The following is a 26,102-nucleotide window of genomic DNA, read 5'->3' as shown; positions in this document are numbered from 1 at the left end:
TCTAAAATGCTTGCTTGTTCCCCAGTTACTGAAGATAACTTCACAGTCTTTCAATGTTTTTTATCTTAACACTTACCCCTAGTTCAAAGTATTATATTCCTCACTTTCCAAATAGCCTTTGTGTCTTTTTTCCCAGTGACTTGTCCAGAATCACAGCAAAGACAAGGGCAGAGGAAGGAGCTGAGTCCTCCGCCAATGTTCCCTGAGGAGCAGATAACTCTCCAGGTCAGCCCTTGCTCATAGCTGGGGTTACTGTGCCTGGCAATAACAGCTCATATACACAAGAACCCCATTAGATGAAAGGCTCACGTTACCTGGAAAGGTCTTAACATCAGATTAGGTTCCCAAATTCCTTTCTCCTGGAAGCTAATTAATGTGACTCTATATCCTTAACTATTACTTAGCTGTGTAGATTTCAGGAATAAAATATAGGCATCCTGTTTGCCAAACATTCATTTAAAGGGTTCTACTAAGTAAAATAGAATTATTATAGATTAGTGAGTGTATGGATTAATCTTGGAGATCTCTGATACTTTAATGCATATCTATATGTTCCTACTTCTCTTCCATTCTTAATAAATGTGCTTGCATATGAGGAACTGCTTTACTACAACTTAACCTTTTTTGTTGAATTCACAGGGAATGATTTTTCAAGCAGGATACTCAGACTCTTCCCTCGCTTGAATCTTCACCAAAAAGGAAAAGCATAGGAGCAAACCTGTTTTAGATACAGCCTTCTGCATATGTCATTGAGACAACTGATCTAATAAACAGTGTGATCTGGCACCATTTAAGTCAGTACAATTTTCTCAGCACTGACAGCACTTCCGTATTGCTCCAAATAAACTGGCTCAGGTACCAGGCTCTATAGCTGCTCTGTCTGTGCAGTCTGCTCAGGCAAAATCTGTCCTGCCTCTCAGCCAGGCTAATTAATTCTGATGAGACTGCTGGAATAGCATTGCCACGCTGCATCTGATTGCTGAGCTCCAAGTGCACTGGCTCTGCATTGGCTGGGGAGCCCCTGTGCTGTGCTCTGCTGCAGGACTGTCAGAGCCTGCATCTCACATTTCACATACAATGTACTCAGACTCTTAACAGCATTCAAGATTTTGGCATTTTTGCTCGAGCTAGATGGGAAATAAAAAGAAACTGCAAATCAGTGGGTGACTCATCGCTTCCCCTTTCCTCTGAAAGAGTTAATACCAGGTACATCCAGGAGGCCATGAAGGGTTTGGCTCCAACACTGCGTTCTCTTCATCCATGCCAACAAAGATTAAATAAATATTTATTTATGTAAAATATTTGCTTTAGTAGTACATTCTTGATATTTTTTAAATTTAGGGGTAAATGTTAGTGAGGTTTTGTGCTCATAAAAATGGGAGATTAATCCTGGCCAGAACAAGGCTTGGTGCAAGTGGACCCTGTGTAAACTCCCACACGTCTCTGTCAACGTGCCTTAGCCAGGAGCAGCAGTGAAACGTGGCTACTGTCCCAGTGCTCAACCTCTCCCGAGGGGAGAAAGCCAAATCTGCTGAAAAGCTCGCTGGTTCGCTTGATTTCAAATGGGTTTCAAGCCCACCAGAACAGCACATTTAATTACGCTCGCCTGGTTTTGACACTGTAACAGGTACTTGTGTGTCCTCCAACTACACTCATGTAATTGTCTCTCTCCAAAAATAAACCATGAGGCACCAGAAGTTGTAGCTGTTTGTAGCTGTGATGATGGGGTTTGGAATTTTTTAAATTGTGTGTGAATTTTTAGTCTACTGGTCTCAATCCTGATGTAACAGAAGCCACTTCTAAGAGCAAATTCAGCTTGCTTCTTGCTTTGATCTTTTACAGTCAAAAAAAATAATCCCTAGGAACAACTAATGCAGAGGAAGAGAGCACTGAAAAAGAGACAAGTGTATGACTCCAAAAAGCAGCATAAGCAGGTCAATAGGAATTTCCCACTGGCTGTTCAAATGGCATGCCTGTTTGCCAGGTAACCAGGGCTAACCACATTGAGTTTCCCCCTGTGTACTGCTGGCAAGCAATCTTATCACTGAACCAAATTAGCAGGAAAGCATATTCTGAGATTGCCATTGGCCAAGGACCAATTTAACACTGGGCTCCAGGTAAAACTTGAAACAGATTATTATTTTTACCTTTTTTTTAAGCACAACATGAATGTTAAGAGTCCACTACAAGTGTAGCCAAATCTGCTCTCCACTTGCAGGGCAGCAGAATCCAAGAACTGAATTGTTTCAAGACAAGTAGTGTGCCAAATGCACATTTTTATGTGGATGACCTGTTTTCCCCTTAGTTTTGGGGAGAAGAAAGAGCTTATTAAAGAAGGAAAACTTTCAGCATAGAGGAAGTATTTGTGAGTATCAGTTTCTCTGGTACTGAGAAGAAAAATATGTTGAATATAATCTATTCATACTTGCTTCTCTTATTCAAATCCCAACTTACTGCACAGCAAAATCATTGGAAATGATCCCACTAATTTCAGTTGATGCAGGACAGAGTCCTGGCTCAGAAGAATGCTGTGATCATATTGACATCACCGGACACTTCTAAGCAATATTGCAAAAGCAGTTTGCCCATGGAACTGCTTTCCCCATGCTCACAATGTGCTTTATGGAGCAAAAACCCACACTGGGAAAACGCAGAGAAGGCTATAACTCAGGGAATTGCTTACGCATTATCCGTTGGGTCAAAAATTTTGTTTTTCAAGAGAATGTGAAATGCATTGGGTTTAAAAAGCTCTCACTTATATAACAGTTGCCAAAGGGCAGCCTATTCATTAGCCAAGATATAAAAGTAAAAAGGCTGCTCCAAGGCCTTGAGGCAGCACAGTTTCTTGAGCTGTGCTTCATAACAGCTGCCCTTCGAAGTCTGGTTAACGTCATCAAAAATGCTCTTTAACAGAGGACTAGGATGACACACTTACTGTCACAGCATCCCCTCTTTGGACAGAAAGAAACATCTTCTCTTTCCAGAGCTCTCCTTTCCAGCGCTGAACTCTGACATACTGGGTTTGTCCTTTACCTCAAAGTATTCACAGCAGGAAAATTTGCTCTTTTCTTCTTTAATATAACCTTCTGCTCTCCTTAGTCCTTGATAAACAATGGATGCTCAGATATTTATTGTAGCATGTACTGCTGGCCCTGCACAGTTCAGCCCTCTATGAAGAGGATGCTTTGATCTTTTGAGGATCAGGGGCAGCCTTACAGAGTATTTATGCTGGAGTTTTACAGGAGAGCAAGTAGGGAGCCAGTTTGAGGGAGCAAAGGGAGAGAATGTGTTCCTTCCTATCAGATTATTTTATTAATTTGCCATAAAAATAATTAGTGCACACTGCATTTTTCCCTTAAATGCTGCTATAAAATTATGCAATTGGCTAAAAGGAGAGAACTCTTCCTATCTAAATATGGTGTGTCTTTTTTCCAGTCTAGAAGTCCAACAGAATAGCTGGACACCTGCATTTATTTGTTGCATACAGCCTGCTACCCTGCCACAGAGACATATCCTGTTCTCATTCCAGAGCTGGGTTATCCAGGCTACCTTCTAACTGGCCTTTACATGTGATCTCAGCTTGTGAACCACTTCAGAGGAGCCATCAGCACACAGTTGTAGCTGTTCAGAGCAGTTACCATCACATGGTCACTCGGTTGTGTTTGTGATGTCTCCCAGCCAAAAGTGTCAGGTTGCAGGGGAAAGTACTGGCTGGGATGTCTACTGTAGATCAAGGTCTTGCCAAGGAAACCTGAATAAACCTTATAAAAATATTCTCTCCTTCCTATTTATCTTAGATTTCTGAAGTTTTAACTACTTAATTTATCAAACTTGATTTATTTATTTACCTTGGATGCTGTTATACTTGATGGTTTTGAGCAAAGAAATAACTGATTCATAATGACACTTGGATGCAAAAACTTGCAGCAGGAATTAAACTAAACAAACTCCTGATTTATTTATATTTTTAGCTACTAGCAAAAGCTTAAATAGAGTGCTAGATGCAATTTTTTAAAAATGCAATGCAGAAAAGAACTAAAGCAAAACAAAAAATCCACAAACAGACAGAAGACCATACCGACCTGTTCCATCAAACACTCTGGAGGAGAAAAGGGAGAAGAGATTGAACTGGCTGCTAATGGCATTCATCTGATGCCTCCAGAGCAGTTCTTTGTGAGCGTGGGGCCACCTCAGTTCAAGCTGCCTTTCTCCTTCTCCCACAGTGCCTCCTGCCAGGAGCATCCTGCCATGCAGCTGGCACCACTGCTGGCCTCAGGAAGGCTCTGCTTCACTTTGAGGAAGCTGCTCACTAGGAGGAGGTGCCTACAGGAAGGCTGTGGAATGTATGCACCAAAAATGACATTTACAAGTACAAACAACCTTGTAAATGAGTCCTGATGTCCTCAAAACCAATCTACATTCATGGTGCTCAGCTGCTGACAAGCAGTTTGATTTTCAGAGCTATTGCCATGACAGCAGAACAGACTTTTCCTGTATGAACAGGGCAGAGACCACGATTTCACACATGTTGTCAGTTCATAGCTGTGCCTCTCAACTCTGTATTAGATTAGAACAGCAGCCTAGGCTTCAAGGCCTTTAAAACTCAAATCAGATTAAGACCAAAATTTACTGTAGCCCAGACTTAACCACCTACTTGTAGTGTAGCCTGTCATGAGTTGTGATGTTGTCTGGGTACATACATCTGTTGGGACAAGGAACCTTCTCCTCCCTGTCTGGGTCTAATGAGGAAAAAAGGACAAGTAACTCATATCCCCACTCTCCCATTTGTTAAAACCAAAAAGGGGGAAACAGCTGTCTTGGAAAACAGCAGCATTTATAATGCACATTATATATCTTTGTGCTTCAACAAAAGACCAGAAAATGAGATAAGATCCTTTCTAATGCATTTCTGTGCAGCAGTTCACCATTCATGACTTTAGAATTTTGAATTAGGAATTCAAAATTAGCAAGTCTGAAGCCAAAACCCCATCAGAAAGCTGTTCCTGCATGATATCTACTTTGTGGCTATTTCTTTCCTATCTTGTATGAAACAAACTTTCAGAATAAAACCTCAGCTGACCATATGATAGAGAGGCAGAAGATGCAGATGTAGCTCTGTGTGGAAATGGGCCTTGAATGAAAATATGACGAGCATCATATCTGTAAGGCAATAAATTTAGCTGACTTGCTTCTTTCTCACCTCTACCTGCACAGGTAATCCCAAACTAATATTTTTTCTCAATAAAATTTGGAGTTTAAGTCCAAATATTAAGCTGGTATCTGTGGCATTGATTTTACAGGAATCAGTAGTTTTTTCTGTCATCTACACCTAAAATATCAAGACCTAAAATATCTGCACTCTTCAGAAGTAGTAAAGCAGGGCCCATGGAGTTGTGCACCGTGCCACAAGTGAGGCTGGTCACTGTCCCAGCCCTGCTCTGCTCACCCTGCTCAGCACAGTGAGACTGTGTCCATGTGGGGCTGGCCCTCTCCTGCTTGGCCTGGAGCTGGGCTCTGCTTCCCTGGCAGGGCAGGCAGCTCTTGCTGCTCCCTGGCACCCAGGATGGGGGGAAAGGGCCATGGAGCACGGGCACAGGGCTGGGCTGGGAGGTGGAAACAGAAAGCTGCTGTGGTAAACAGATAGCTCTTCAGGTCAGTGAAATGCTGGAGCTTCCAAATAGAAGAAAACCTAAAAAGCTGACAAAATTATTCAGATGGGAAGAGACCACAATTCAGTAACTGAGAAAAAGCTACAGAAGGAAGAGTCAGAGTCTTCAACAAATTGGACTGTGAAGATGAGAGCAGAGCTTTCTGTGAGGGAGCTGTGAGCCTTGTCTGCCCTGCACTGCCACAAAAAGTCTTTCCATTGCAAGTGGAGATCAGCAAGGTGTTATTTGAGAGTGGAAATACCTTGCTCTCTTTGAAACAAGACATAACTCTTTATGGAATAATTTACTAATGCCATTTAAGAAATTGAATTCCTGTTCTGTGAGAATTTTATTTATGCTAAATCAATATATGAAGTCAGAGTTTCATTTTATTGCTGAATAGAAATTATATTAAGAAAGCAGCCTAGAAAAAGGAAACACTTAATGATACTGAACTGTTTTAGTCTTGAAGGGGTATCAGTGACATAATGATGTATTAAAAATAATATATTTAAGTATTTCAGAAAATAGCAGGAGTAAAAGGAACTATAGTGCTAAACACAGAACAAGATATTGGTTTTCTCAAAATAACATATTAACATTACAAAAATAGGATTAAAATTATTTATAATTCTTCAAGAAAAAATATTCAAAATTGACATTTCTTACCAAATGTCCGCATTTGGCAAGAACACCATCTTCCAGTGGTAATTTTTTGTTGTCATTTTTTTACCATTTTTCACTGCAGTTGAAGAACATGCACACTGACTTCTATTGCAATATCAGGAGAACTAACAAATATGTATTTGTTAGCCCCTGATGCCAGTGCTGATTTAGTCTGTGACAACAGGAGTGCTCTGTAACCATGCAGTCTCCTGCACCTTACCTTTAATTTACTTTGCAAATTCATCTGTGAAAAGCAGCTTATAAAGACCACCAGCTGCACGGCCCCACAAAAAAAGTTAGTACAGGATGACCATATCATTCCTGTTTCTCCAATTTTCCTTCCTTTAAGCCAAGCAGCTGCCAAATCAGCAGCTCATGGATTTCTGGCTGGGGTGGGAATCTCACCCTTGAGGCAATGAGCGATGCACACACACACACACCACATGCACACCCTCTGTGTCTGAACTGGAGCTTGGTCCTGGGGAGACAAGCTCTGCAGTGCTGCATAAACAAATGCCATCTTCATTACCTCAAATGGCTCCATGCTACTGAAATGGAGCAAGCTGGATGCACTGCAGGAGGCTTGGAAGTGAGCAGAAGGCGTTTGAAGAGTTTCAGCACAGCCTGCCGGGAAGCTCTGAAAATACACAAGGGTCGCCCCAAGGACTCTGTGCAGCACTGACATTGCAAGCTCTGACTCCCAGCTGACTGCCAGGCAAGGTCAGGCTATCGGGGGGTTCATCTCCAAAAGCAAAAATTTGAGTCTGAGTGCTGAAACTGATCCAAAATAAACTTCCTTTTATTTTTCCCTCTGTGTGTCAGACAGTCACACTTATGGCTATGTTAGTACTGCCTGCCAGGGCACTACACAGATGTGGGATTGAAGAGACACCCAGCTGTAAGTAGATCTATGCCTATTCCTCTGAAAATGATTTATTATCTTAATTTTAGAAAGTTTAGTAACAGTACGCATTGCTGATGCTGGCAATTCTGAGTCTCAGGACATAACTATTCAAAGCTAAAAATATTTAAAGCTATATTTTACTATAATTTGTAGTAAGTATCCTTCCTAAATAAATTTTTTATCACTATAAAGAAGATCTTTGAGCATCTACTTGCACATTACTTTTGGAATCATGTTCCTTCCTTTTACACTGAAAAAACAGATTGACTTAGGCTTTTGTATAAAATATTCTCTGCTGCCGTACCTTCCAAAAAATTGGACTATATTTATCCAAAGACTTGAGGTTTTTCTGAAGCAGATCTGATGTACCCAGAAATGTTCTGTATTCTGTAACTGAAACTCCCTTTTCTTCTCTTGTAGTTCTCCCTAGTCCAAAACCAGCACATTGGTCCTTGGCAAACAGTTGCTTTACATATGGAAAAATAGCTGTGGTACAGCTGTGTAGAGCCCTCAGGGAATTTCTGATTTTCTTTTAGAGGCAATCTGTAGAATGTACCATGTCAGAAAAAACCCTGGGCCTTTACAGAAGTAAGATTCCTTGTCAAAGTGATAAGCATTGGTGCTGGATAGTTTTTCTGTGGAATTTCTGTTAAATATACAACTTCTTGCTTAATGAAACACCTGTCTGAAGGCAGCACTCACTTTACTTTCTTTGCTATCTCACACAAACAAACACCTCACAATGGGATGGCAGGATTTTTCTTCCCTTTTCTACCCACTACCCAGCACAGTTTGTGCCTCTCACACCAGATTATTCCACCCAGCTCTCCTGGCCTGCAGCAAAGCCCAGAACACACTCCCTGCCTCACTCCCCCAGCAGCCCTCCTGCACAGGGGGTGTCCTCGGGGTAACCCGAAGCACAGGGCTGGGACGGGTGGCGACCCTCCAGGCCTGGCCCGACCCTCGGCTCCTGCTGTGGCCACCAGCTGTGCCCAGCCCATCCGCTGGGGGCAAGGGGCACAACGCCCTCCCTTTCCCAGTGGCAGTGAGCTCAGTGCCACCGGAGCGTGTGCTGCAGCAGCACCAGCCGGCTCGAAGTGGAGAGAGCGGGTTTGTGGACAATGTCTGCATCAGTGTGGGGGAAAGGAGCAGGCACAGACATTCCCTCAGGAGCACAAATCCAGCACTGGCTGCTGGGCTGTGGGAGAGCAGCATGGTTTCTGCCATCTCCCAGAACCCTGACTGCCAGGGCTCTGTGTGCTGGCCCTGTTTTGTGCTGCATCATAATGTACAGCCTCTGAAAAGTCTTAATGTAACTGCCTTGTTCATTCCAGAGCATGAGAAACAGGAAAAAGATAAACAAAAGCACACACTCACACTTCACTCCTCACTGCAGTTACCTGAGAGCAGAATCTTGTGTAGACTCTAAGGTCCTTCTTCCCCATCTTCCCACACTGGATTCCACTATCACAGCACTGTAATTTTTACATGCCCACCTTTATGTCAGCATCGACCCAGAAAATCGTGGGAGAAATTTAGTCCCTCTGGTCACATTAGCACTTGATTACCTTTATTTGTTGCTCAAAGTCCTCTCAGCTCATCAGTTGCTTAGTTGTTTTTATCCTGGACTTCAGATTCTAAACCATTCTCCAAGAGGGGTTTGCTCAGCTTGCGGCAGTGGTTAGCATATTTTCTGTGGTTTAGCTGCACTTCATGAGATAAACTTTTTTCATCTTACTTTGAGACTGTTTCTCAACTTTCAGGCTATGCAAAGCCAGTGAGCTACACTATTGTTCTTGCCCTGATAGAGCCAAAGCAGTTCCTAGCAAAGCTTTCTAGCTCAGGGTTTATGTCTCACCTGTAAAATGTTGTACCATGTTCCTGGGGAATGTGAGATTAATCCTACAAGTAAATCAGCCAAGTGACTGTGCAGCATCCAGCATAAGGACCACCTTCTGCAAGCTCTGTGTCACCCCCTCATGGATGTTCAGGAAACAAAGGACAATACAGAAGGCAAAAAAGCATCCCTGGCACACACATGGAGAGTTCCTGCAAGCAATCAGAACTTCTAAACTGTGTTAAGACAGGCTCCTTCAGTCATTGAACTGGGATTTAATGAGGTTTAATTCTACAATAGGTTCTTTAATTTGAAAATAATTAAAAGCCAAGAGCTCAGTTTACCTCCTAGTGACTGTAAGGAACTTTACTGCAAAAGTGGTTCACATAAGGACATGAGGGCAGTTTCAGTGTAAAGCTCCATTCTTCTAATAATGAAGACATACATGAAGGAAAATTTAACAGAGTTAAGGATTTTTCTTTCAAAGTACATGCAGAAGTCAAGAGTTAACTTGGCAGTCTTCTCTTTTAAAAAATACCAGCAAAAGAACATTGAAATAATTCTAGAAAAAAATTAAATAAATTATAATTACACAAGGTTTTTACAGCCTAAGTGCTGCAGGAGCCTAAAAAACATACGAATCATTTCTCAAGGAATTGAAGTATATGATTGCCCTCAGATTTAAAACAAGAAATGTGTGGTGTAATTTTTGATTTGGGAAACACTTTCAGTTATTTTTAAAAGTGTGACTAGTCTCTGTCTCCACAGCCTTACATTAGACAGCAGCACTCGCTTTTTAGCTTTTCTAAGTGAGAGGTTTTACAGTTGCCAAATCTTAAACAAAGGGAAAGAAATTTATTGTTCTCTGACATGCAATGAACACTAGTGAACCAATCTGCACCAAAGGGTCTTTATACTTTTGATCTTCAAGGTATGCTAAATTTACAATTTTATTTTTAGGTCCTCTAAAACCAGCTAACAGATTTTGGGCCTACAGTATATTTTAGATTATCATCCCATGTAGTCCCTCCACACATGACCCCTTCAGCTTTGTTAGTTTATCACCTAACACAACCCCTTGCTGAAAAGGGAGTTCAGCTGACAGCCAAGGGGAATCCCCCTGCTCTGTGTCTGCTTGCTGCCACTTTCTGAAGCAAGGCTGCCAGCAAGCACTTGGCTGAGCTGATAATTGTGAATGATATATTTGATCTAGGCTAACAGCACAATTAAATCAGGGCTTTAACCAAGTGTGACTGTACATGTTGTTTAGACAGCTCTCTAAGTGATTTCAATTATGTTTTGTAATGAGAAATTAGGAATGAACAGTGAGAAACTTGGGGCAATGAATCTGTTGCGTGACTGTTTTGTTGATGGCTTCAAGCAAAATAAAATGAAGCCTCTTTCCTCTGCTCTGAGAAAGTCATGACACTTACCTGGGTACACACACAGTTTTAGAAGAATTAAATGATGTGTTTTCCTACTGACATTTGTGAATTTTATCCATGTATAGGACAGCATGAAATTTTATACATTTAGAAGTAAATTATCAGTTTGCATAGTACTAAAAAGCAAAATAATTTTAATTTTGTCAACTATTAATTAACTTTTTTATTTGTTCTAAAAACAGTTGGCTAAAATCCAGCAAGAAATAGTAAAAATATCAAAATTGTAACATACAAAACATCGTTATGAAAAAAAATATCCTGTACCAATTAAAATCTACAAGTAAAATTATCAAAGTATTTTCCAATTCTGAAAAGAGGTTGGAGGCATTCATAGAATAGTCCTTTAAATAAATCTAAGCATAAGAAATAGATATGAAAGCACTCAGTATTTTAAGCTCTACGAGTAAACAGGATGTGTTTTCCACCAGAACCATTTCAATGATCAAATGCCAATCTCCAAACTCCTATAGGAGTATCAGATTAATATATGTGGAGCAATAAGGACACCTTGAGGACACTTAGAAAAATGCAAAAATTTCTATTCTGCATTGATATGGGAGGACTTACACATCCTTTGTAAGTCAAAATTCCTTTGAATTACCACATGATGTAAATTATAAACTCTTAAAACTGGCAAACTCCCACAAGTCCCATGAGTATTATTAATGCTCTCATTAGTCCTGAAATACTAGAATATATGCTTACCTATAGGTTCACTTACTTGCTAGTAGTTTGGAGGATAGACCTGTTCTTGCAACTTAATAATCTTGGTCTGAGTTGCTTTTCTCCTTGTTACAGAAATAAAAAATTTTGCTTTGCGCTCCTCAGCATAGTATTAAACTGTACATGTTTTTTAAAGGAAAAGTAAAAAACAGTGAAGATTTCTGAAGAAGTATTAAATGCAAATCTACACAAAAATTAAAATTCCACAGTTCTTTGTCACTCTCTACAAGTTTCAAGTATTCCTTTAAATTTGTACCTTTCAAAAACCAAAAATAACTAAAATTAAAAAAAAAAAGTGGGAAGAAGAAGAAATCTTATACCTCCCATTTTGCTTAAGTTTTTTGCAGACAAAAAAGCACTTTTTTTTTAATCTAGCTCTAAGTTAGAACTGCAGTTGTGGGGCCATTTGTAGAGCTTTCTCTTCCCTTAGTGCTATCTGCAGCCTTAGAACCATCACATATTTCAGGTGCCTCAATTTCCTCTGGCCGTGGTGGGGCAAGATCAGTTGTGATCAAATCACTTTCCTGATCTGATTTTCCTACTTCACTGCAAAATTCAACTTTATCTTCCTGCTGGCTATTCTTCTTTATTTGTCCATTCTGTGCAGGGTAGGTACTGGCAATGGTGTCATACAGAAATTGGTATTGTTCCTTGAAAATAAAGAGAAGAAGTTAGTTAGTTAATGGAATGCTCTGAGTCCAAGAATTAATCCTTTCTTTCTTTTTTCTCTTACATTTTAGAAATGTAGCATGTAGTTGGACAAGCAAGACTGCATATGAAGCACTTCCACAGTTTTTGACATAGAGAGTGTCGTTCCTATGGTTTATTCTGACTTCATGTGTACATAACATCTCTGACACTGTCTGCATCAGATATTCCAGGTTGTCACTCAGTGCTCTTTTCGTTCATAAAGTACCAAAAATACGTTTTTTAGAGTACCTCAGTTGCAAATAACATGTATGATACTGAGTCAGGAAGGCCATGTAATAACCTGTCCATATTGATGACACCCAGGTCTGGTTTGTGGTAATTGCACAGTGTGTGCCACAGTTCCTCTGGAGTGACTAAACAAAACAGTCAGTGGCTGCCAGCCTGCACATGGAGTTCATCTCCCAGCTGCAGAAAGGACACTGCTTGTACATCATGAACCACCTGCAGGAGCAGCAATTTATGCCATTTGTAATTTGATACTGTACACCCTTTGCCAAAGGCAGTACAGAACTGCAGCTCTGCATATCTCAGACTCCATTCTTATCAGCCAGCGCCGCTGCCCAAATGGTGGAGTGTGAATGTTCTGATTAGAATCAGTACTCCCTATACAGAAACTATGCCCAAGGCTATGGGGATATTAGTGATCATGGTAAGTAATGTCTTTTTTTTTCTATTAATTCATAAGATTTACTTACAAAGGTGGAGACCATTCCCAGCCTGGCGCGACGAAGTGATTTTACTACTTGGAAAACATCTATTACTTCTTCTGTTTCTGCACTTTCCAAAAGCGTCATTAAAGCACAAAATACACCAGTCTGCTGTGATCCATCACTAGAAGATGATGCAAAATACACATGTAAATTTACAAAGTAAAATCAGAAGTCTTCTGACTAAATGTTAGATATATTTTTAAAACTTTCTACTGAATTATATTTCCAAAGTATTTTTTACTGGACTGAAATTGTCACAATTAAGTATACGTGTAGGATTCACACAGAACATAGTTTATCCCTGAAGTACCACTTAAGGGAAGAGGGAAATTCAAAATTTGAGACTTACAGTCTCAACTATTGTTAGCAGGATTATCTTCTGGTTTAGATGGGATGCAAGGCTATTCCTGGAAATGGTCCTAGAAAAGTGCACTTCTATCCTGGAGCGAGAGATGATCCTAAAAACTCTACTGGATATTCATTAGTACGCCCTGCAAGTGCACTATGACCTAGCATTTCCCCACAAAATAGGTGCACCAGCCAAGAGGAGCTGCTCATAGCACCTGCTGTGTGCCCACACTTGCCCAAGAAAAGTGTGCTTTCTTTTCATCACTACAATCCAAAAGGCCAAGCTTGAGCAATTCAAGGAATCTTCTTGGGAAAGCTGAGTCTCCAGACACACAGAAAGGCTTGTGAGAAAAGGTAGGCATCCCAAAATGATGGTTGCTATGTATACCCAGAACTTAGAGCTAGGTGAATGTGTGTGCTGAATTCAAACCCACCAGCAGTGGACAAGCAGTGGGACACTGCGGGTTCTCCTGCTGTCCTCAGTGACTGGTCTGGCTGGAAGTTTTTGTTTAATATTGAGAATCATGCTGACTAAATCTTTGGGGGTTTCTGGAACATCACAGCCACTCCATTGATGGTACTGATACTGATACACTTTCTGAGTTTCTTTTGTCTGCAAAACAGCAGTGGAGATGTGGTTAATGTTCAGGATAAAATACAGATTCACACAGTAACTCTATTGCTGTGGATTAACAAGGGAAGAACTGCATTCCTGAGGAACTGCAGGGTGATGGTTCTGCCTCATGAATATGAGGTAGGTAGACATCCAAGTACAAAAGACAGCTGATCTCCTGAGACTCCCCTACCACCATCTCAGCAACTCACTAAATAGAAAACTTGAGATAATTTATAGCATTTCTCATGATTGACTGTTGGTCTGGAAGAGAAAAATATTTCCATTTCTTAGAGCAGGAGCTCCTAGAACTGCAGAGGGAACTGTTTCTTCTCTTTCTTGAGACTAAGTTTATAAATTTAGTTTTAAATTTAAAAACTCCATGAAAACAGCGTTTCAGAATTTGCAAAGAAACTTTCACCTTCAGATGTGCAACATCAAATGCACGTATGGTATAGCTAGGACCAGAGTTGACATCTGCCATTTGAACTTCTATGCCACCATACGTTTTCTTTCCTTCTCCCCAGTACTGTGCACAGAGTTCCTAAAATGGATAAAAGTACAAGTCAGTGATTAGCACTTAAATCCTTTTTTACTTTGCCTTCCACATGCACTTAGAGACTGTACTGACTTTAAAGGAGTTCCATGGTATTTTAAAATATGGCATCATACACTTTTCCCTGAAAAATTCATTAGAAAGTAAATTAAGTAGGTAAATGATAGGGCAAAATATATTGGAAATGCAAATTCCTCACCCTATGGAAAACATTTGAGCAAGGGAACGAGAGAGTGCAGTGCAGTGTTTTGTTTGCATGTAGAATATATTCAGTGTGTCAGTGTGCAGACAAAGCCCCCACCTGATCTCCCTCCTTCAGCTCTGTCAGCATAACAATGACTTTGACTTTTCTTTGGAACACCATTTGCCAGAAGTCAGAGATAGTTTCCTGCAGTGGTCCCTGTGTTGCAATCATGGCTTTTGGACCCCAGTAACCCTATAAAAGAAATAATTTTTTTCTTCAATTCATTTGAAATATGATTGTCAAACAATACAACTCATCATTTAAGGAATACCCTGTAATAAATTAATGCTGTCTGTTTATAGGGAAAACATGCCTTTCACAGTAGGAATCGGTCTTACAGGAATTCTACTACCCAAATGACACTAACCTCAGTCCTCCTAAGAATATCACTTCAGACTGACAACAAGATATATTGATGCTGCAGTGGCTGAGATCTCACCCTGTCATTTTTTGAAAAGCATAATTTCAAGGGGTAAAACATTCTGTTTTACACAGCCATTTGATTTTACCACTAAGAAATTGTGTTTACACCACACAAAGTTGGTACACCAGTCAATTCACACTGAGCTTCCTAAAAATAAAGATACATTTACCCTGAATAGGTATCTTAACTGTGCAGCATTTCAAAGGATTCAGATAAATGGAACTTAGTGAGTGATTCCATTAAAATCAGTGACTTCATTTATGACCAATAATTGTTCTTCTTTGGATATATAATGATACCAAAAAATTGTTGGCTCCAATTTTCACTGGTAGGGTTTGGTCTATGTGAATAACTATAGTCATATTTCACTAAAAGGGACAATATTAATCTGGTTCCACCTGTAGACAGTTGCCCACTGATGGAAATATATGTTATCATGAGGCCAGGTGAAGGCTAATGGTTTTAAACATAGATGGATTTGCCAATCAGCCATCAGTTCCATCTCCCTTATTCGACTAAATTCTTTTCTATTGTGATGCCAACAAGAGAATAAGAGTTTGAGCGGAAAGCTTGTGAAATGCCTATAGTGAATCCTCTCAATACATACAGTTATGAAGGAAGCATTGATGTATTTGCTGGATTCCTCACAGTCACTGTCCTCATCCGAGGACTCATCTGAATCATGCTCAGCCTCCTTACTGCAATCTTCTTCGTGCCTGATGGGCACTCGGTTAAAGTCATCTGTGTGAGACAAGGTGTCACTGGTTAAAGTCATCTGTGTGAAACAAAGGGTCACTGTCACAGCACACGCCCTGGGGATGGCATTTGTGGGGGCAAGGGAATAGAAAAGGCCAGTCCTTTCACAATAAACTGCAGAACCAAGGCCACCTGGGTTGAAATAAACATTCCCAATAATTCACATTAGTAAAAAATCATCTCTTCTTTTTTAATCACTATAAGAAGTTTGGAATTTCACAGTGTTCAGAAAACTAATCAAATACTACTCTATAAGGTGATTTGCTCATTTTTTCAAAATTTTTCTAATAGAAGAAAATAGATAAAATAAGGCAATGGAAAATACTTACAAGGAATTGAGTTGGCATTCCTATTTTTGCTTTTATTTTCATCCCGATTCCCAATGTTCTGTGTCCGCCACCCCTTATAGGAAGGCAATCGCTGAAGAAAGAGGATATTTGATATTATACTCAATTGAAATGGTTCTTGACATCGTCTCCCCTCAGGACTCTCACACGCAGCCTTCATCTCGCAGTGCCTCTCTCCTTACTTTAGTTCTTTAAACTCTGGTAACATCTGAACTACCATTTAAAAATGCCTGCTACATGATGTACAATGGCACAGGAAATCATGAACACACACACAAGTAATCATTCTGTGAGCTCCATCCATCTTAAATATATTAACACCAAAGCAGAAATAAAGCTTCATTAACATACAGCTTTTTTTCATGAAGGTAAAGAAACTTTCTGTGCCAGAGAAATAAAATAGCACCTAAATGATCTATTAACCTGTGTTATCTCTCTAGGTCATGACTATTGTGCAAGGCCATTTTTAACATAAGTGGGAAGGAAGGGCTACTGGAATGCAAAGCTTATTTACCTGGAACTCTGCCTCTAGCAGAGAAGGCTCACTCGGGTGGTCTTTTCTTTTCAGATTGTTAAGGGAGGAATGCAGTTCTGAGAGACTGATCTCTGTTTCTCCATACTGATTGTATTCCACCAGTGCTTGATGAATAAGGATGTACTGTGACTGGTGTTTCCCATTTGAAGAGTTTACACATGAAGTTATTAAAGAGTAAAAAAAAAAAAAATCATAACACTTTTTTAAAATCATTATTAAAAGCTATTACTCCTGTGGTAAGTGTTATTAATATTAAGCATTAATATTAAACAGATATCAAATTCAAGTGTTAAAACTTTAAAATGCTGAAATAAGTTAAAAACATGCAATGCATCAGTCCATAACTTTTGTTGTACTCAACTCATATGAAAATTGCACTTGGGCAGAGGTAATTTAGAATTTTTAAAATCCAGTTTGACTCTGTAAGCTCAGTTTTGCATTTATGAATTGTATGCCAAAAAGCTGTTCTCCTTGGCTTCCTCTTCTAAAGTATGAACTTAAAAAGTTGCAGTTCCTAAAATCCAAAAATTATGTTGGAAGTTTTTTTCCCTCTTCATACTTTTCAGAGCTGTATTTTCTATGAACAGCTTCAACTGAACTGAGCAATGCACTTGTGAGAAATACTGCTGAAGCCCTAGACCAGGAGAGTGGTGACAGGAGTTGCAGGGAGATACCTCTACTTGGACCATGAGGCATCTCTGCCGGCGCAGTTTCACGATGTATCCATAAACATCCACTCTGCCCTCTGCGTCCAGCCCCTCCAGCATGGCATCGATCCCGATGTACGTCCCCGTGCGCCCAACGCCGGCACTGCCGTGCACAGAGGGACTTGGTTATCCACAGGCAACGCCATTGATTGGCAACACGAACACTCATCAGCTTGCATTTTTAGTATCTTTTAGTGAAAGCAAGGCCAACATGGCCAAATATGGTGCTTATAGCCAGAGCAGCTCAACATTGATCTGGCTGTTTTCAAAAGTCTGTGTATACTCAGGTTTTATCAACCTGAATTTCTTTCATATCCTTCAAAAACAGGCCTGGTGTATCTTTTACTGCCTCATTTTCAAGTATTTAAAGCAATCCCACAAAATCTGGGATCAGACAAAGACTTTTGCCAGATCCCTGCTCTGAATAGCTTCATTACAGTAATTTAACATTACCAAATTTTTAAAAGAATAATGTATATTTACCTGCAATGAACCACGATTGGACCACTAAAAAAATTGCTGAGGGCGTTAACTCTGCGTCGGAGTTTGAGAAGGAGATGTGGATCCTCAGGGACTCCATGGTCTGGCCAGCTTGTGAACTGGATATGAGTGACATCTCTTCCAGCTGTCCTTTCTCTTCCCTAGAAAAAGTCAAGTGTGTTTTTTTTTTTATATATATCAACCTATATATACATTAGTATGTGTATACAGATGTATACATAAGTCTAAATGACTAGACTAAAGCCCAAAGCGTGAGACTATTGAGTGGACTTTGGTATGTTACTGCTAGACTAAAAGAAAGGACATAAATTTTGATAACCATGATTATAAAACTAAATTAGAAAAAACCCTCAATGACATTTGTTTACTGGCCAAGATTTCATACGCCTGTACAGGCATTTTTCCATTAATTAACCTCAAAATTCTTACTCATAGTTGAGTTATCCAGTTGTGGCTATTCATGCAGTTGTTTGCCATGGTTTCAGTAATTACACATCACTATTCTACCAGAACTACAGAAGTCTCCACTTTCTTGCCATGAACTACTCTTGAATTCCCCAACCAATATCCATTTTATCTTTATTGATATGATGTCAGCTGAACAAAGAGCGGACAGTTCTAAAAATATCAGCCCTCAACCTGCTGCTATCCTTCATTTCTTAAGGGACAGAGTAATGTCTTTGTAAATAGGTAATTTTTAACATCCTGATCTGCTCACTGACCACACAAAGTTACAGCTTTCTTTTAATCAGACCACTTCCTTAGTGAATTTTAATGCAATATGAGACAGCAGAATAGGTATTTCCAGCTGTAATCATGAATCAAGATGGGTGGATTCTGTTGCTTTGCTGAAGATCTGCCAGCAGATTTACTCTTTGAGACTGAATGCTTTTAGCTATAATTTAGGCTCCATTTATTATCATTGAAATTTTTTTGCAAAGGGCCTGAACTGAGCATTTAGCCTTGGATGGCAAATTTTGTTCTCAATTACACATAGGGCAACTAATGTGACTTCAGATGTGTGAAAGAGAGCAATTAACCACCCTTAATGACTTTACACATTTCTAAATGGCGATTTTAAAACACTTATATTTATAAACACACTTGAGATCACCAGAATTTGTGATTGTCCCACTGTACAATTATCAGAAGGGGAAATGATGGTTACCAATGAGTTGCACTGATTTTAGTTGCAGAGGGTTATGCTGAAATACACACAAAGCAGCAATTTTTTTGTGTTAGAGAACAAACTAAATATATAAATACTCCACAGTGTATATATTTATTTTTTACCACTTGGCAGCATAATAGTATAATATATATAATAGTATAATCCTAAATATAGGTTCCAGAGGATTAAGGAAAAATATCTTTTGAAGTTGGGAAATATATATCTAACTCATATTTCTTGCAAAAAATTACATCTATGTCTAAGTTTTCCCTTAAGCTACATGATGCTTAGGAAAGTCAGCAGAGCATCTTCCACTGAGCGCTGACTCTTCTCTCTTAAAATACAGACTCCAAATCAACACTCCAGTTCCAGTCAGTCTCACACTTTTGACTCAACTTACATTTGTGATGTGCAGTTTCTGAATGACATAGTCTGGACATGTTTTACTTTCATAGATCTTCACAATGATGTCCCCATACGTTGCAGTCCCGTTCTCCATTGATGGCCAGTACTGGGCACATTTGTTCTGTGAAGAGAGATAAAGTAAAGTAAGTGATGTGGTGATGTGGCAGAGAACTGAAAGCTAGAAAAAAAACCTAATTTAAAATAAATGGCAACTCAGTTTTCCAACTTTTCAGTTCCAAATATCCAACAACTCAGGTCTCTGACCTGAAATTTATGGCCATGGTATTTAACTTCAGATGTATAGTGAAGAAAAAAAAATCCTGTACACTAGTGAAACAATTAAGAGTTTATGGCCATGGTATTTAACTTCAGATGTATAGTGGAGAAAAAAAAATCCTGTACACCAGTGAAACAATGAAGAGTGACTGCTACTGTTGCCTGATGGCTGAAGAAATGTTTGCAGCTACTTCCATGCCTTGTTTTTCAGTCTTCAATGAGGGCTGCTGCTCCTGCCTGCCTATAACATCAGCTTGGGTGTGCTGCAGATCTGCAGGCTGTCAACATCTTTAACTGCAGTTAAAACAGCAGTTCCCCTTCTTCCTGCTGTACCTGGAATAAGGAAAAAAGCAGGCCAGAAGCACCCAGCCTTCCACTTTAAAAAAGGCAACAGAGCTAAAATATTCTTTCTAGGATCTCCTGAGAGCACTGCCAGGTTATCAGAATAGACAGGAGAAAAATAGAAACCATACCTTTTCTGACAGATCTATGAGGAGCTACAGTTCTACCTTGAGCCCTTTTCTGGATTAATTAGCTATAATTTGGAAGCTCACCCTCTGCTACATACTGCTGTGACTAAAGTAATATTTTCTGGTAAGACTCATAATTCATAAGGCAACACTGTTTTGGCATGCTTTCCAACACAGGTTCTGCCACAATGAGAGAAAAAAAAAAAAGCACTTAAGAAGAGTATGAAATTCAGCACAGCACAGCAATCCACTTAGTTTTCAGGAAAAAGAAGGAGGGAAAGATAGAAGGAGGGAAGGACAGATGTTTCTCACCCTCTTTCCTTCCTCACAGCGAGTCACCATGACAATAATGGTTGCCTTCTGTTCCCAGATCATTCTCCAGAAATCATCTGTGGTTTCATCCTTGGGGCCTAGAAGGAGATAATTTAGGGGCCTTTTTCAGAGTGCAACCAAATGGAAAAACACCTGCATGCTTAGCCAGGCAATCTGAAGAGCTAACCAGAGATCATACAAAAAACAGTCACAGACTTAATTTCATTATGGCTGCAACCATTAGGCTACAGCATTTAAAAACTCTCATCTGAATCTTTAGTGCATAGCTATGAAATTTGAAAACTTCTGGTGTAAAATCATACTGCCTTTGAAGTAATTGTCACAAAATTTCCTAAGCAAAAACTCATTGACAACTTTGTCATATTAAATTTCAAAATGTCAGATTTTCATTTTTTCATTTCATTACTAATAGGATTTTACTACTCAAAAAAATGGGTGAATAAAGAAAGCATATTCTTTTAAGATTTTAAATTACCTTGTGCAGCAATATATTTTCTTGGTTCTTTGAAGCCCTGTGAAAAGTACATTGTTTTCAACTTTTAGAAAGAAAGCATGAACAATCTCAAAGGTTTGCAACTTTAAAAAAAAAATTCAATATGCAACAATTCAATAATACCAAATACATTACAAAGGTGAAAGCAACCCCAATGGAAATCCTCCAAGGTACTGATGCTTCAAATGCACAGACAACAGGATTTCTTTCATAGTGTCTAAGACTTTTTTAAAGTAAAAGTCACTCACATCAATATAACTTGCATTGATATAGTCTGATCCTGGATCTCCTGGCATCTCTGAGAGCTCAACACGGTTATGGTCATCTGTTTAAATCATTTAAACCAAAACAATTACATTATCTCAAGGCAGTGACAAATCAAACATATATAAACCCATGTTAAAATTATTACAAATACTCACATGGAAGAATATCAATGTAACGGTTTTTGTTCTGATTATGGCTCTTTTTGGCCTCCTTTATAGAAAATTTACTGAAGACTCTAGGAATACTCTGTAAAATACAAAATTTATTTTATTAGTTAAGCCTAGATTTAAAATAGTCAAATGAATATGGAAATAATTTGGAATTACTGAATCTGGAAGGTAACATTATACTTCATAAGATATTAATTCATACATTTCTTCTATCTAAAGTTTAAAAAAATCTTCTCCTTAATATAGTTGGTATATATCTCCACAATTAAATATTATTTATATCCCCATGGCTATGCACTAAGACAAAACTTTAAAAATATGTATTAAAAGGCACTTTAGGATGAGAGGTACTTAGACTGCATACTTTATACTTTTGCTGAAGAACACCTTCAGGAAAAAAAAGAGTATTTTCATCTTACAATGGGGAGAGACTGGTAGCAAAATTAATTGAGGACTATTTGACCTTAGCTTAGACTATTTGACCTTTCTACATCATTTCTTTCTAACTAGTATAAATACAACAGTACATGTACTTCAAACATGCTCCTGGACGGAATTCTTCCAACCACTTGGATAAAAACCTGTGGTATATTTTGAGTGAAGGACGAACCTGAAATTCTTCCAAGAAGAGCCTTCCTTCATCTGCAATCTTCCTCTTGTATGTGTCCAGCAATAGCTCTGAGGGTATTGGCTCTATGTTGAGAAGTTGCTTGTCATCATCTTTAACTGTGTAAATAAGTCAAATGTTTATTTTTGCTGATGTTGAAAATGTTCATTACACTTCAGTAAACATGATTCTAAAACTGCTAGACAAATTAAGAAAAGAATTAAACTCTTTCTTTAACTTGGTGTATTTATTTTTATAAAACTGGTGTTGCCTGAGGCAGCTGTGAGCAAACAGGCTGTGGGAATAAGAGAACTTTTCCAGCTCTGCTGCCTGACTGGAGACACCTCTGGAGGAGGTCACATGCAGGGACAGCACATCAATACTTTTGCACAAAATGGTGACTGCCATATTCAGGGCACAGCAACTGCCTCAACAGCCACAACAGTTCCACAGCCTTGCCTTCTGCCTCAGTTCTGCTCAGTCTTTGTCAGTGATTAAAATAGAACAACATGCATCACCTAACTTTCCACATTTTCTCCAGTTTGTGTTCTGAGTTGTAATAATTTGCAATATCATCTTGAATGAAAAAAAAAAAACCAATTGAACAACTTTTAACACCTCTTATTAGACATACATTAATTTTTAATTTACATTGAAAAGTTGTGTCTAAGCATATGGATTTGAATTTCAACTAAGTCCTACTTTCCATTTAATGCTTTCTTTATTTTCTGCAAATTTTAGTGTTCTAAATTATTTTTTTCTTGAAACTTTCTGGTATTGACTGATCGTGTCCTTCTTCACAGGTTTTGAAATCTTGTGCAAAAAGGTGCAAAAAAATTCCATTATTTGGGATTTGACAGTCTTCAAAATTTTTCAGTAAAAAATAACTAATGGCTAATGTTGAGTCTCTTGTTTTGGAAAAAGGTGCACAGAAAAGGGAAATCATGTTTTTAACTGGATTTTATTCTGGACTTATTCTCACTGTTAAACATATCAGACATTGTCTGGGATAACTAACTGGGTTTTTAATTGACTAATAAATAAGAATTTTTCAAACACTGATGAACTTTCAATTCACTCAAGTATAAATACTTCTTTTATGTATTTACTGAAGTATTTTTGTCCACCACATAAGGTGTTATCATTTTGATACCTGTAATCTGTGTAGGCAACCTAGAATGCAAAAAACCCAAAGTCGGTAGCAAGACATGAGCCTAATTTTATTTCCATTTGCTAAATGGAAATAAATATGAATTGCTAAATATATGAAGATACTCACCTGCAACAAGGTTCACGCCTTCTGAAGAATTGCTGTAAGAAGCAAAAGCACCTGTAAATGCTTTGACTAGTAAGATATATATAATAATAAGTTAATAAAATCAGTGAAACAAGAGTTCTACACCTGGGATTATGCAGAGGTGCTTGGGATCCTCCTCCTGCCCTCCTGCCCCAAGGCCGAGAAACAAGGTGGCCACATCAAAAACCTGTAGTGCCTGCATGACTTTGCCTATCTCACCTACAACAAACCTGTGTTTAATTTCTTCGCTGAAGTGACTACTCACACCATCTTCTCTTCTCTTGCTAGTGACAGAAAACTAACACATACACAAAGTACAGTAAGTTGAAATGCTAAGTAGCCACAGGCATCAGGGAATGCAATGGCCCTCCTTCTATTGCCATCCTCTGTGCTACAGAGCTGCTGAGCCATCGAGAGGGCACTGTAATAACAACCTCCCTGAGCTATTGTTCAGGGTGAACAAGCATTTAAAAGAGTTCCAATAAAGTGTGGATTATTTTCATTACTTTTGATTTAAATCATGAAGGAAATGTTTTCCAGATATTTCTGAATTTTTTTTCACAAAACTAGGGACAAGTCATTTTGTTCTGCACCCCAAACAAGGGTAGAGCAGTGAGATTTTAAATCTATTTCGCTATATTTGTTCTGCTGACAAACACCAAAAAATTAGTTTCTTTTAAAATGATTTAAAGGTAAAAGGATACCTTTTCCCAGGATTAATGAAACATCAAATTTGTACCATTTTGTCATTACCCACTGTGTAATCTTGTGGAAAAACCAAAGCCACACCCATGCCCCTTCCATTTATGTAAGAGAGGGAGACAAACATGAAGCTTACCTAAGCTTTTTTTGGTGAAGATCATAGATTTTGTACAGAACCACCAGTAAAGCAATTACAGTCACAATGATCAAGAATACCAAGAATATAATCAAGGCTTTAGAATTATCTACCAACAGAAAAAGAATACATTTATTATTTTAAAATAACTTTTAAACAAAGAAACCTTTATACTCCCTAGAACCAGTGCTCATCAATTTTTGGTTTGGGGTCCTTTTTGAGAAAAAAACTAAACAGGTTTGAGTTTGCTATGCCAAAGGAGAGGAAGGAATTTTATGTTTTCATTAAGAAAACTTTCCCTTAAATTCTCCATGTCCACCTGCCAAAATGCTACAACTCAGTGGTTCAGCATTACTGTGCTTGTCTCCTGCTCTGTGTGACCTGTACAGTTCAGCTCTCAGCTGTTCCTGATCTGGGAATTGGGAACCTCTGCCAAGTCACAGATGTTCAGCTCCTGAAATGCAGGATCCGAACACAGGAAAATCATCCAAAAGTGAATCATGTCAGTCAGAGAAATTACTTTCTAGTTGCATTTGAATGCTTCCTGAAGAAACCACAGCTGTGGAATAATTCTGCGTTATGATTAATGACTTGTCAACATGATCTGCTATATTAATGCTGAATGGGGATATTTTTCAAATGCAGATCAAATATTAACTATAAAACAGGAAGTTTGGATTTTTAATTAGGAGTAATTTAACTGAATTGACAATTTATATTATTTATATTATGCTAAAATCAAAAGGGAAAAATACTGTACATATTTACTTACATCTGGTTTTTATACTCCCCTCTAATGCTGGCCCATTGTGTTTTCCATTAAAGACAAAGATCTGCATGTAATGGGTGACAATAACAGAGATGTTCAGACATAACAAGTAAAAGTTTCTGCATACAATTATTAAAAAACAAATTACAATGGATTTTTCAAATTCATCCCTCTATTGACAACATCATTGACAGCAGTGTCTGCTGTCAATCTCTGTATGGACATTTATGGTGCAGATCAGGTTTCTACCCAAGTTACAGCAAGACCTGGATTCAAAAATATGGAGCTGACAGGAAAAAGAATTTAGAAAAATAGGAAACACACTTTAAAAAATAAAAAACAGATGCATCTCAAAGTAAAATCAATTTTATCTTTTATTAAGCCTCTTAAATCTGAAAAATAACTGTGCAATATATAAAAACCTCATTTGCTGCAGTAGTAAATATACAAATAGTCCACTGAATTTGATGGTTTTAGTACAAATTTATGTATGGGTAGGTAATTCATAGAAGTTTAATTAAATAGGGTGTTTTCTTGCATCTTTAACTTTTGGGTACTTTAAATGGTGTTAAAACACATTGTTCAACTGTGTTTGTTTTGTCATATATTTAATATTTATTTGATCTTTTATATTTCCTTAATGGAAATTCCTATCAGGTCTAAAAGACAGCTTGCAGTCAAATATTTCACACTGGGGTTTTTTTCCCTTGTGAATTTTCTATAACTTGACCAGAGTCTTTTCATTACCAGCTAAGCCCATAAGGCTTTCTCCAGTTTTTGGGAAAAAATTAAGCAAAATATCTGCAAAGCAGAAGCCAGGATTTAGAGGTGCAGAAACAAATTCCTCCTGTAAGAAAAACCACTCACAGAAAGTGGTGAACAAAAACCTTTAAATGGCACAGTGGTTCTGTGCTACTGGGACAATGCAAGGATCTTTTGCTCCTACAGGACCACATCTTAATTTTTCAAATATAAAGCTCTCTGAGCAGCATCTGTTGGGAAAAGCCTGACAAAATATTGACATGAAACTGAGATTACTCAAGTTCCCTGATACTGCATTTGTGCAGGTAAAGTCAGAGAAGGAGGAAAAGACTGTGGGGAATAAGTGAAACTGCTTCCTAAAAGTAATAAACTGGTTTCTTTCTTGTCTAAACTTAACTGAGAGGAGCTATCAGGACATAAGAAATATTCCTACTGGCCGTATTAAGGGAATCACACAAGACCATTGGTTTTGCAGGCAACCTCAAAAGGGTGAAATGCCTGACAGAAGAGAAAATTGCAGGAAAGTGAAGGCATAAACAGAGGATGCTATATTTTGTATGGACACAAGG

General features: G+C 38.6%; 1 protein-coding gene across 4 annotated transcripts in view; it reads right to left on the bottom strand.

Annotated features, from left to right (window-relative positions):
• Positions 1-10,108: 10,108 nt before the first annotated feature.
• The window catches only part of PTPRC (protein tyrosine phosphatase receptor type C), a 57,049-nt gene continuing 41,055 nt past the window's right edge, over positions 10,109-26,102 (bottom strand). For 2 of the 4 annotated variants that reach the window (XM_058808325.1, XM_058808326.1), the window contains 19 exons: positions 24,775-24,835; positions 24,003-24,111; positions 23,147-23,178; positions 21,871-21,986; positions 21,246-21,336; positions 21,072-21,148; positions 20,806-20,842; positions 20,310-20,407; positions 19,247-19,372; positions 17,658-17,815; positions 17,142-17,277; positions 16,447-16,596; positions 15,915-16,005; positions 15,437-15,570; positions 14,463-14,597; positions 14,027-14,149; positions 13,427-13,605; positions 12,630-12,765; positions 10,109-11,873 (listed from right to left, as the gene is read on the bottom strand). In XM_058808325.1, coding sequence (XP_058664308.1) covers positions 11,601-11,873; positions 12,630-12,765; positions 13,427-13,605; positions 14,027-14,149; positions 14,463-14,597; positions 15,437-15,570; positions 15,915-16,005; positions 16,447-16,596; positions 17,142-17,277; positions 17,658-17,815; positions 19,247-19,372; positions 20,310-20,407; positions 20,806-20,842; positions 21,072-21,148; positions 21,246-21,336; positions 21,871-21,986; positions 23,147-23,178; positions 24,003-24,111; positions 24,775-24,835 — 2,262 coding nt within the window. In that variant the 3' untranslated portion in view covers positions 10,109-11,600. The remainder of the gene's footprint in view (positions 11,874-12,629; positions 12,766-13,426; positions 13,606-14,026; positions 14,150-14,462; positions 14,598-15,436; positions 15,571-15,914; positions 16,006-16,446; positions 16,597-17,141; positions 17,278-17,657; positions 17,816-19,246; positions 19,373-20,309; positions 20,408-20,805; positions 20,843-21,071; positions 21,149-21,245; positions 21,337-21,870; positions 21,987-23,146; positions 23,179-24,002; positions 24,112-24,774; positions 24,836-26,102) is intronic. The other 2 variants (XM_058808328.1, XM_058808327.1) reach the window with 2 other exon arrangements.

The sequence above is a fragment of the Ammospiza caudacuta genome, chromosome 7, assembly GCF_027887145.1.
Source record: "Ammospiza caudacuta isolate bAmmCau1 chromosome 7, bAmmCau1.pri, whole genome shotgun sequence".
Taxonomy (NCBI): domain Eukaryota; kingdom Metazoa; phylum Chordata; class Aves; order Passeriformes; family Passerellidae; genus Ammospiza; species Ammospiza caudacuta.
This window is presented reverse-complemented; position numbering and strand designations above follow the sequence as displayed.